At 36.2% G+C, this 12,543-nt stretch overlaps 1 protein-coding gene across 6 annotated transcripts in view; it reads left to right on the plus strand.

Annotated features, from left to right (window-relative positions):
- The window catches only part of TCERG1 (transcription elongation regulator 1), a 64,331-nt gene that overhangs the window by 48,938 nt on the left and 2,850 nt on the right, over positions 1-12,543 (plus strand). For all 6 annotated transcript variants that reach the window (XR_002006119.3, XM_004042758.5, XM_019028053.3 and 3 more), the window contains 5 exons: positions 2,422-2,572; positions 7,255-7,419; positions 7,701-7,883; positions 10,916-11,095; positions 11,761-11,844. Coding sequence is in view for 5 of the 6 variants with exons in the window: in XM_004042758.5 (XP_004042806.2) it covers positions 2,422-2,572; positions 7,255-7,419; positions 7,701-7,883; positions 10,916-11,095; positions 11,761-11,844 (763 nt within the window). In the remaining variant the exon portion in view is untranslated. The remainder of the gene's footprint in view (positions 1-2,421; positions 2,573-7,254; positions 7,420-7,700; positions 7,884-10,915; positions 11,096-11,760; positions 11,845-12,543) is intronic.

The raw sequence follows: 12,543 nt of genomic DNA on the forward strand, positions 1-12,543 counted from the left end.
CCACTGGTTAAAGCTTCAAATATTTAAACTATATACCAAATATATGAAAGCTTTATAATGCCTTTTATTTATGGAGAAACTTTTTTTTTAAAACTTAGGCTCATTAGCCCTCATAAGCCTCATCCTTTTATTTAACCTGTTTGGAGTTGGCTGAGCTTTTTGAATTTATAAATTGATGTTTTCCATCAAATTTGGGAAGTTTTTGGCTAGTATTTTTTCTGCCCTAATTCATTCTTTTCTCTTTTGGGATTCTAATCACACATATATTAGTGTTTAATATTATCTTACATGTCCCTGAGACTGTTTCCCCTACCTCAGTCTTTTTTCTATCTCCTCTTTGGATTAGATAATTATTAGTGATCTAACTTCATATAATTGACTCTTTATTCAATTGTCAACTCTCGTGTTAATCCTGTCCAGTTAATTTTTTTTCATTAGTTTTAGGTTCTTTTTAATATTTTCTGCATCTCTGCCAAAACTTCTTATTTGTTCATTCATTTTAGACCATGTTTTCAATTCTTTGAACCTGTTTTTCTTTGATTCTTTCAGTGTAATAATAACAGTTTTGTTTATTTAGTTATTTTTTTAAGAGGCAGAGTCTTGTTCAGTTGTTAAGGCTGGAGTGCAGTGGCTCAGTCACAGCTCACTGCAGCCTCAGACTCCTGGGCTTAAGCAGTCATCCTGAGTAGCTGAGAATATATGCGTGTGCCACCATGCCCAACCAATTTTTAAATTTTTTGTAGGGACAGAGCCTCACTATGTCTTTTTTTTTTTTTTTTTTTTTTTGAGACAGAGTGTTGCTCTGTCACACAGGCTGGAGTGCAGTGGCGTGATCTCAGCTCACTGGAACCTCTGCCTCCTGGGTTTTTCTCCTGCCTCAGCCTCCTGAGTAGCTGGGATTACAGGTGCCTGCCACTACTCCCAGCTAATTTTTTTTGTATTTTTAATAGAGACAGGGTTTCACCTTGTTGGCCATGCTGGTCTTGGAACTCCTGACCTCAACTGATCCACCTGCCTTGGCCTCCCAAAGTGGTGAGATTACAGCCATGAGCCACCACACTATGTTTTTTTGTTTTTGTTTTTTTGATTCAAGGCCTTGCTCTGTTGTCCAGGCTGGAGTGCAGTGGCACGATCTCGGCTCTACAGCCTTTGCCTCCCAGGTTCAAAAGATTATTTTGCCTCAGCTTCTCAAGTAGCTGGGATTACAGGCATCAGCCACCGTGCCTGGCTGGAGTCTCACTGTGTTACCTAGGCTTGTCTCGAACTCCTGGCCTCAAATGATCCTCCTACCTTGCCCTCCTGAAGTGCTGGGATTGCATGCATGAGCCACTGCACCTGGCCAGTAATAGTTGTTTTAAAGTTATTGTCTACTTAGAACGACATCTGGACATCTTGGGTTTGGTTTCTATTGACTTCAAAAAATTTTTTCTATGGATCACACTTCTTTGTATATTTAGTGATTTTTGATTGAATATTGGACTTTGTGGCTAATAAGTAGAGACTCTGGAGTCTGTTACCTTTCATTGAAAAGTGGATATTTTTGTTTCAGTAGGCAGTTCATTTACTGGTTGCCACCTTAATTTTAGGCTTGACTTTATGTTTTGTTAATGTGAATCTCTGAAAGTGTAATATGTTTCTTTTAGCCTTCCAGCTCTGTTTTCCTTGTGGATCTTTTGTGGACTTTGTTGGCCTGATCCTATTCTCCCTTTAATACTACTGACTCTGTTATCTCTTCTATGCTCTTAACCCTGTAGTAGCTTGATATATAGAGTGATCTTTCCCTGCTGTTACACAGCTTGGCCTTAGCTGTGGACTCATGGGTAATCGCTAAGTCAGATTTTTCTTGGGTACCCTCTCTTTGTAGATTCCTCTTCACCCAAGCTCTAATCTTTGCTTCCTCCAGTTCATTAAGACTATGGTACTCTAGTTGGACTTGAGCTCTCTCTGCACCTCATAAATTTCCCTTCTTTCAGGCATTTCAGTCTTACTCTTTCTGTTGTCTACTCCTTGAAATCGGTTGCCTCATATACTTTTGTCCAGGTTTGTAGTTGTGTATGGAGAGCTAATCCAGTGAGAATTTTTCTATTATGGCTGGAGGAAGGACTTAGCTTCATCGCAGAGTGGAAATTGATGAGCTCCTGCCTCTTGAGGCATGCAAATTCTTTACTCTGTGATCTCTTTTTTTTTTAATAATAATATTTATTCTCCTAATTCTATGCTGATAGCATACAAATCCCTTAACCACATTTTTGCTCATTACCTCTTTTTACTCCTTTCTGAAACTTACTGTTCACTGTTAGGTAGATGTTGAGTCCCAGTGTCTCTGTCATATACTCTTGTTGGAAAAATGGTATCTTCTGCTATGCCTTTATACAAGCAGAAGTAACTGCCAAAGTTAGCACACTTGTAATTTTGTTACAGAGCAACTTTTAGTGAATTTGCAGCCAAGCATGCTAAAGATTCAAGATTCAAAGCAATTGAAAAGATGAAAGACCGAGAAGCCTTGTTTAATGAGTTTGTGGCCGCTGCTAGGAAGAAAGAGAAAGAAGATTCGAAGACCAGAGGTGAGAAGGTAAGATGGTTTTAGTTCCAGTGGTGTGATTGATGGGAGTGTGAATGGGAAAGGTCTATGCTGGTGTTATGTTTCTAACCTTATTCATTGGCATAAATAATAGGACGTACATGGACTGTTCTTTTAAGTTAACTTTTATAATTATTTATGTATGTATGTATTCTATCACTTTACTTACATAATGCTTATTTTAGTAGCTTCACTAAACTATATACTTTTGCTTTAAATTGTGTTAATATTAAGATGCCTGGTAAACTCAGAACAGGTTGTTAGGACTGCCTGCTCAGTGGTGCCTTCTAAGATTTCAAGATTCTTTATAGGTTGTAATATTTGAATTTCAAAAAGCTTCTTTATCTTTTTCGCCCTCTAAAAGATAGCATTTTAGTGACTTTCTATTCTTTCAGTAAACATATCTTACATATAAATTATTGCTTATCAGAATTAAAGGTCAGCTATTAAAGATTAATGAATTCCAAATGTCATTTGATAGCAGTGTCAGGAGTGGAGAGGAGCTTACCACTGGGGAGGAAAACTAGTAGGGAGATGACCCCAGTGGTGTGTGAACCATCAAAACCTGCAGCCACTCTCCTTAGTGTCCTGGTATGCTTTGTGAATGTAGAAAAATAACCTCTGGAGCCTAATCATTCTTGACATTTAAAATTGCCTCTTATTCTAGAAAGTTATAATATTACAAGTTCTATTAAGAAATGTTGTTTGAAAGTAATGCTACTCCTGGGAAGAAGTCTCTTTCATTCAAAATAGTAACAGTATTAGCTAAAACAGCTTTTATCAGAAATATCTGAAACCTCCTAATTATCCGATTTATCGGGCTTCCAAGTGAGTTTTCCAGAATTGTTTCACTGTTTACTTAAAAAATGATTATGCTTCTCAGAGGAAATGTGTAAAATCAAATTCTACTACATAATTTTATATGTTGAATTAGAATCATGTTAATGAATTATTTGCTACTTTTGATTTTAGAATAACCGATTTAAGAAAACCAAGTAAATAAGTGATTGTTTGATTTTGTATGATTGCTTTTATACAAATTAAATGTATTTATCTTTGCATTTGTAACTGATTTTCTTTTTCTAAACACTTTTTTATAACTATTTTATGTATTCTGTTTTATAACAAGTGGATAGACTTTACAGTTTTGTGCTGTGCGGCCTGTCAATCAGTTCAGTGACAGCTGTCAATCACTGACACGCAAAGTGTTATGGGATTCCCTAGTGAGGAAAGAATTGGTATCTCTGTGTGGTGACTTTAGCCTCCCGAGTTCCGGTACTTTACATTTTTTTAGTCTTTTTCCTTATGAAGTGATGAGAATTGTGCCCAGAATGTGTTAATTTTAAAAAAGAAATTAAATAGATAATGACATCTAAATTAAATAAATCTAATATTTAATATATTCAGCTTTATTTTATTTTGGCTATAAAAATCTTAATTCTTTAAATTACAGGGTTGGCTTTATACCATTACTAGATTAAAAAAAAAAAGGCAGGAAATTGCTAAAGTGAAGCTTTCTCAGCCAATTTAAAGAATGCAAAATCAGTGAGTGACTAGGCCATCAAAGCAGAAATCTTTAAAGTAAGGGTTTAAATATAGTGGATTTTATATTCACATTTTGAGCACATTTGGTTAAGGGGCTTTATCATTTTTCTTTCATGACTTCCACTGTATTGTTTATACTGTTCTTAAGTATATTGTGTATACTTAAAAAAAAAAATCACATTGTAACTGTGTAATTAGATAGCAAGAGCAGTACCAGTAGCATGGTACTAGAGTTTATTTCCTTGTTCTTGTAATTCTCCAGCTGGTCGTTGTAGCATTGTGAGAGTTGAATCAATAGCTGAACACTAAAGGTTTAAAACTAATTTTAAAACTAATTTTGAAAACCTGTGAAGAACATTGACTTCTGGTGAAATTCTTGTTTTTCTTAAGTAGCATTTTGACGGTAAAGTCCTTCTCACAGTAAGAGCATCATTTTCATGTAGTTTTTACCACTAGTTTTCCATTTTATTAAAAAGTGCCTGTAAAAGTCTACTTATTGACCAGGCGTGGTGGCTCATGCCTGTAATCCCAGCACTTTGGGAGGCTGAGGCATGAGGATTGCTCGAGACCAGCCTAGGCAATATAGCAAGACCCCCATCTCTACAACAAAACAAAAAAATAGCTGGTTGTAGTGATGTGCTTCTGTAGTTCCAGTTACTCTGGAATCTGAAGTGGGAGGATCGCTTGAGCCCAAATGGTCAAGGCTGCAGTGAGTTTTGATGGTTCCACTGCACTCCAGCCTGGGCAACAGACGGGATTCTTTCAAAAAAAAAAAGAAAAGAAAAAAAAGTCTACTTATTTTGTTGGCCAAAGTAACTATTCTTAAGCTATTTTATTGTAATATATTATTATAACCAATTTTTATAAAATTGTGGTTCAAATACTTTACCTTTTGAAATAGCACATTTGAGGTTGTATGTAATTGGAGTTAATACACTGTTACAAAATTGACATATTTTTCTCTTCCCTCTCTTTTAAATTTCCTGTGAATAAATTATTTTTGTTATAGTAAGGAATGGGGAGAATAATAAGGCCTTGAATTGCAGCTAATGGTAAATGACATTTTTTTGACATTTATGCAGCTGTCAGGCAATTGTTCTCATACTGATAGCCTTAGTAAGCCATTTATAACCTGTCATGGTAATATCCACAATGAAAGGAAGTTAAAGTTTAATTTTATTTAAAGTTCACTTGTTTATACATCACACATTGAAAAACCTATATGATAATCCTTACTTTATAGGTTTCGTGTCTAATATATGAAAATTGTTTTAAGCTAATACAAATTACTGTGGCTTAGAAAGATTCCTATTTGATATAACTTGCATGTTTTATTTAACATAAATTTTGTAAATTTTGCCTTCCAGTTGTCAAGTGCATCTAGGAATTTGGTGTTCATCATGTCAGATACAAAGTAGACAAGATGAACAGAAAAGTTTAAGTTACATCACTACATCAGGTGGTTTCTTAATCACTGTCTGGAAATACTGGGTTTATGAGTATTTCTTATTAGTTCAAAGTGAAAGGCCAAGTTTAGTAGTGGAGACATCCACAGCCAATTAGCTGTTGTCTTTAGAAACATTTCTGATGCAGATATTCTGTTTCTTATAACCTTAAAAGTATTTTCCAGAAAGAACATCAACTTCACTTTTTTTTTTTTTGAGATGGAGTTTTGCTTGTTGCCCAGGCTGGAGTGCAGTGGTGCAGTCTCAGCTCACTGCAACCTCTGCCTCCTGGGTTCAGGCGATTCTCCTGCTTCAGCCTCCCAAGTAGCTGGGATTACAGGCACCTGCCACCACACCCAGCTAACTTTTTGTATTTTTAGTAGAAACGGGGTTTCACCATGTTGGTCAGGCTGGTCTCGAACTCGTGACCTCAGGTGATCCACCCACCTCAGCCTCCCAAACTGCTGGGATTACAGACATGAGCCACTGTCCCTGGCCTCAATCTCACTTTTAATCCTCCAGTAGGAGAAATGAAGTTGTAAGGGGAAATGATAGTGTTAGACTAGGCAGAAGGAATGATTCATATATTTTTGTGCATACACATTTTAAATCCTGATTCCCCTGATCAGGTGGGAAGGTACCATTTTCAATTCCTACTGGAAGGGAGGGGGTTCTTAATATGGTCAGAATCCTTTGTTGAAATGACCTTGGTTACCTTGGGTATCTTCTATGGTAGGAGTACAAAGTAGTATACATGGGATTAAATTTTAAAACAATTAGGCCCTCAGACATACATAAAAATAACTATCTCATTTACTCCTTTCCTCACCTATTTAAATAAATAAGAAATACAGTTTTGGAGAGGGGTTTTAAGTAGTTGTGTATGTTGATACTGAAGGATTAATGTTTAATACCTTTGGTATAATGTTTTTAACTTGGTATTTCAGTTGTTGAGTATAATACTGGATAAACACTTAACATTCTGAGTTTATAATGGTATAAACATTACATACGTGTTTAATGCTAAAAAGTGTAGAAGATCTGAATGCAATTTTTTAGTAATGATTAATTATGAACATAGAAATTCTGTAACTTTCTCACATATCAAGGTGTACAGCTGCCTTTTTTTCACCAAAATATAAATTTTTACCCTATTTTGATTTTAGACATTTGACAGTATAAGTTTGTAATGACTTGCAGTGATTTTTAAATGTCCTATTAATTTCAATGGCCAAAATTTTTCTCCATCTAGTTTTTTAAATAAATCATTTTTACCTTGTTGATATTATTGTCAGCTTCATAAGCCTGACTCTTAGCTAAAAAGAAATGCTGCTCGATGTAAATTTATATTCCCTATGAATACATGGCAGTTCTGAGATCTAAAGTTATCAACAATCTGAAAAAGCCATTTTCTATATTTTAATAATTTCTTTATAAAATATTATTTATCTTGAATTTGGCAAATTTTAGATGAAAGCCTATATGCTTGTTGATGTTTACATTTCTAGTAAAAGAACACTTCTGATCTTTTACTGTAATTCTACTCTAAATGCCTATATTTTAAAAGTTATTATTCTCATATTTAAGGTAGGTGAACTTTTTTTCTAGTTGTAAATATTTAAGATATGATGAATTTCTCATGGTACATTATTTTCCCTCCCCACTACCTGTTTTAAAATACAGATTAAATCGGATTTCTTTGAACTATTATCTAATCATCACTTGGACAGTCAGTCTCGATGGAGCAAAGTAAAAGACAAAGTAGAAAGTGATCCGCGTTACAAAGCAGTAGATAGTTCATCAATGAGAGAAGACCTTTTCAAACAGTACATTGAAAAAATAGCCAAGGTAACTGTTGTGTTTACTTGTACTGCTTTCATTGAATAATACAATTCTTGTGTTTAAGGGTATATGTTGTTGGGGATTTTTCTATTGGGGGTTTGGATATTTTCTTGTTAGTATTCTTAACATAAGAGTCGAGTTGATTTGGAGATGAGAGGTACACAGTGTTTAGGTATATTCTGGGCAAAAACTAGATTTGGAATTTTTTATTTGGCAAGCTAGTTATTCTGTAAAAACATATTTTGATGGAGTTGGTAAGAAGGATAATGTAGTTTTTGCTTTTACAGAATTTAGACTCAGAAAAAGAAAAGGAGCTTGAAAGGCAAGCCCGCATTGAGGCAAGCCTTCGAGAACGAGAAAGGGAGGTTCAAAAGGCCCGTTCAGAACAAACAAAAGAAATAGATCGAGAGAGAGAGCAGCACAAACGAGAAGAAGCTATCCAGAATTTCAAAGCTCTTCTGTCTGACATGGTATACGTTAATCTTTTACTTTTTTTCTCTAAAGTACTGGATATTGGAAATTTATTATATTACTGTTATGAATATTTTAATGTTCTTTAATTCTGAGGGAGATAATTTGCTAAATTAGAAAGCATTTAAAAATTGAATACTTGGTATTAGTACTGTTAGTATAGGAAAAAACCCAAGTTATTTAACAAATTCAGAAGTTAGGCATTTTGCATATATGGAAAGTCATAATCATTTAGTCTCACAACTTTATTATTTATTGTTCTTGATGAAAGTCATTGTAAACTATTACACACTTACCTGCCATAGTGATAAACAAAACGTGCTGAACACAATTTAACCTTTTCGTTGATGATTTAGGGCCATCATTGTGATGATCAGTTATACTTGCAGATGATATGAGATTGTAGGACTGGTGGTGTAACTGACCGCAGGAGATACCCTGAATCTTTGTTGAAAATCTTTCTCCCTTACCCCTCAGAGTTGTTGAGGTATGTAGGGTTTTTTGTCCCTACAGTGAATGACCCTAGACTACTGTCCTACTTGCTAATATATTTTGGAGTTGGGGGTGGCTTCTCTTTGTCATATCTCTCCTATGCTATTTCTTTTCTCTTTTTCAGTGGAGCTTGCTACTCTTGTCACTTCTGATTTCTTCCCTTGCATCTGTTTCTTACTCTACCCAGGAGTATCCAATCTTTTGGCTTCCCTGGGCCACATTGGAAGGAGAATTGTCTTGGGCCACACATAAAGTTCACTAACATGGCTGGGCACGGTGGCTCATGCCTGTAATCCCAGCACTTTGGGAGGCCAAGGCGGGCAGATCACTTGGGGTCGGGAGTTCAAGACTAGGCTGGCCAACATGGCGAAACCCCATCTCTAATAAAAATACAAAATTAGCCGGGTGTGGTGGCGCGTGCCTGTAGTCCCAGCTACTTGGGAGGCTGAGGCAGGAGCATCATTTGTACCTGGGAGGCGGAGGCTGCAGTGAGCTGAGATCGCGCCACTGTACTCCAGCCTGGCGACAGAGTGAGACTCCGTCTCAAAAAGAAAAATGTACATTAACACTAATGATAGCCAATGAGCTAAAAAAAAAAAAAAAAATGGACAAAAACATCTCATAATGTTTTAAGAAAGTTTATGAATTTGTGTTGGGGTACATTCAGAGCCATCCTGAGTTGCATGTGGCCTGTGGGCCACGGGTTGGAAAACCTTGTCCTACACCCTGGACAATTACAGTAGTTTCCTAATTTCTCTCCCTACCTCTAACATTCCCTCAAATTTATCTGTTCTATTGCAGTCACAGAAGTCTTCATAAAAAGCTAATCTAATTTTGTCACTCTCCTGGTTACTTGCAGGGGATGAAGGTTCTCTTTACTCCCAGCAGTTTCCTACAGGTCACATTTAGCCTCCTTAGCATAATATGAAAGATTGTTCATTTCTTACCTCCCACCTTCATATTTCCTTAACACCTTTGCTTTCTTCATTTGCTCCTTGAACTGTAGCCTTGCTGAACATGCTTAATGAACCATACCATCCTTCCATTGCTCACGGCAGTCCCTCTACCTGATATGATTTGGAAGTGTTCCTGTTGCAGTGACAGACTTTCTCGTTCTTCAGGGGTACGCTCAAGTATGTCTTCTGTGAGGCTACTCCTGACCTATCTAGGCAGATTCCATCTCACTGTTCCTTAGACCACCCTTGTGCTCAGCATACGACTCTGCAGCACTTATTACCTGTATTTGCAGTTATTTGCTTACATGTTTATCCTTTTTGTTTTTTTATTTTTTATTTTTTTGAGATGGAGTCTCACTCTGTCACCCAGCTGGAGTGCAGTGGCATGATCTTGGCTCACTGCAACCTTTGCCTCCTGGGTTCAAGTGATTCTCCTGCCTCAGTCTCCTGAGTAGCTGGGACTACAGGCATGTGCCACCACACACAGCTCATTTTTGTATTTTTAGTAGAAATCGGGTTTCGCCATGTTGGCCAGGCTGGTCTTAAACTCCTGACCTCAGGTGATCCACCCACCTCCCAAAGGGCTGGGATTACAGGCATGAACCACCACGCCTGGCCTTTTTATCCTTTTTTTTTCTTCTTTTTTAAGTGAGCTCTTTGAAGGAAGGGATAGCGTCTTATTTTGTAATCTTATTGCAAAGCACGGTATTTATCTGACTTGTATTTAGATGCTTGGTAAGTGTTGGTTAAATAAATGTTTTTGTATTTTTCTTTTCTTACCTTTCTGTTACTTTAGTCTATGTTTCTTCACATTGGCAGTAGTGTGGCTTAACTTTTAATGCCATTATCACCAATGAAGCATATCTTTTTGCTGGTTGGTGAGCCAGCCAGACCTGTTATGCCTTCTATTATACTGTCTTCTTCTTAAAAATTGTTTTGAGAAGTCATAATTGTATATACTTACGGGATACAGTTGCTGTTTTGATATAGGTAGATAATATGGAATGATTAAACCAAAGCTGTTTAACATATTCATCACTTTGTTTGCTTATAATTTTTTGTGGTGAGACATTTGGAATTTACTCTCAGTTATTTTGAATATAGAATACATTATTGACTTTAGTTAACCCTGGTGTGCAGTAGATCTCAAAACTTATTTCTGCTGTCTCTGAAACTTCATTATCTTTGACAAGTAACTCCTCATTCTCTCCCTTGTCCTGTCTCCTACCCCCTAGACTTTGGTGACCATCTACTCTCTATTTCTATGAGTTCAACTTTTTTGGATTCCACAAATGTGAGACTATGCAGTATTTGTGTTTCTGTGCTTGACTTATTTCGCTTATATTGTCCTCTAGGTTTATCCATGCCATAAATGAATAGAATTTTCCTCTTTTTTTAAGGCTGAGTGGTACTCCATTGTGTATATTTATTACATTTTCTTTATCCATTTATCTGTTGATAGACACTTAGGTTGATTCCATATCTTGGCTATTGTGAATAATGCTGCAGTGGACATGGAAGTGCAAATAGACATTCAGATAAGTCTCTTTGGTGATATATATATATAATTTTTTTCTCTTCAGGTACGTTCTTCAGATGTGTCATGGTCTGATACTCGTAGGACCCTCCGAAAAGATCACCGCTGGGAATCTGGATCCTTATTGGAAAGAGAGGAGAAAGAGAAGCTTTTTAATGAACACATTGAAGCACTTACCAAAAAAAAGAGAGAGCACTTTAGGCAACTTCTGGATGAAACTTCTGCAGTAAGAATCTCTTATTTTTCTCATTTTAATCTGGATGAATCTTGTTAGTAATTTCTTAAAGCAAAGCATTGATATGATTTTTAGTGTCATGGTCTTTAGATTGATTACTGGAATGCATCTTATGACAATTCTCTGATTTTAAAAAATTATGGTATTCTTAATTATTTAGAAATGCCTATTCTTTGCAGTTTTCACATTCATAACTGCTCCCATAGTAATTCAAAATGTCCTTAGCCATGTGGTCAGTGATCCCTCCTAATAATAGATTTAGCAAATTTCTTCTTTTGATCCATTTTCAATTTGGTACTATGGCCTCTTGTTCGGCAGTTTGTACGCTTTGTTATCCAGGTTTTGTTCCTTTTTATCTGCTCTCTTTTTGGTGATGGTTTCTTCAGAAGTTATGATGTTTGCCCATGTAAATACAGGGTTTGCAGGTGATTGTCTTAGGCCACCTTGAAAGTATGGCCATGAAAATAACTCTTGTGGCAAGCCAACAAAAAGAAATTGCATTAACGCTGCTTCCCTGTCCCTAACTAGTCCAGTTACGCTTGGGCATTACAAGAGATCGCAGGTCAGTGTGTAATATTATGTACCTATGTGCTGCAGTTTGACTCCCTAAGTAAAAGTGAGTTGTATTTATGTTTTTTATTCATGTCTTTTCAAAGATTACCTTAACATCCACGTGGAAAGAAGTAAAAAAAATCATTAAGGAAGATCCTCGGTGTATTAAGTTCTCCTCCAGTGACAGGGTAAGAGGATTTTGTGTCGAGATTTACTGTCAGTCTATAAATACTTAAATCGGGGCCTAACAGCACTACTATCTTAACCAAAATGAAGTTGATTGTTTTAAGTGAATTACTTTTAAGTGTATGAGAAGTAAATCTGAATTTTAAGTTTATGTATTGTTTCTTGCATGATAAATTAGCAAGACAGCACAATAGAAAGTTTAAAATTTTAGTACTTGGGGTGAAGCTTGTATTTTAGGATCTTAGAAATTTAATGAAGCTGCAGTTTTATTTTAGTCAGGTACCACTAGACAGACATATTTAGGCTGGCAATTGGTACCAAACTATCAAAGCACTTGACTCTTAAGCCAAACAGAGCCCTGTAATGAGATCGCTAGTTCTCATATGCTTCAAGGTCTGAAACAGTGAATGATGTCAAGAAAAGTGTCGTTTACTACAGTCCATTTTATGCCTAGGCCTTTTATTTGTTTTCTTTTACATCATTCCCCTTTCCTGGTTGGTTTCTGTAGGTCTGGGCATCTTTTATAAAAACTCATAAATCTAATATTCTTCCCCCTCAAAGTCTGTTGGATTGTAGATGTTTGGACCATAAAATATGCATGACTGGGAAAGAGGGGTAGACCCAGTCTCAGTTTCTAACTTTTCTGACTGTTTAGAGTTGATAATAAAGTCTTTTTTAAGTCCAAAGAGTTTATTCATCTT

This window comes from Gorilla gorilla, chromosome 4, assembly GCF_029281585.2.
Source record: "Gorilla gorilla gorilla isolate KB3781 chromosome 4, NHGRI_mGorGor1-v2.1_pri, whole genome shotgun sequence".
NCBI lineage: Eukaryota > Metazoa > Chordata > Mammalia > Primates > Hominidae > Gorilla > Gorilla gorilla.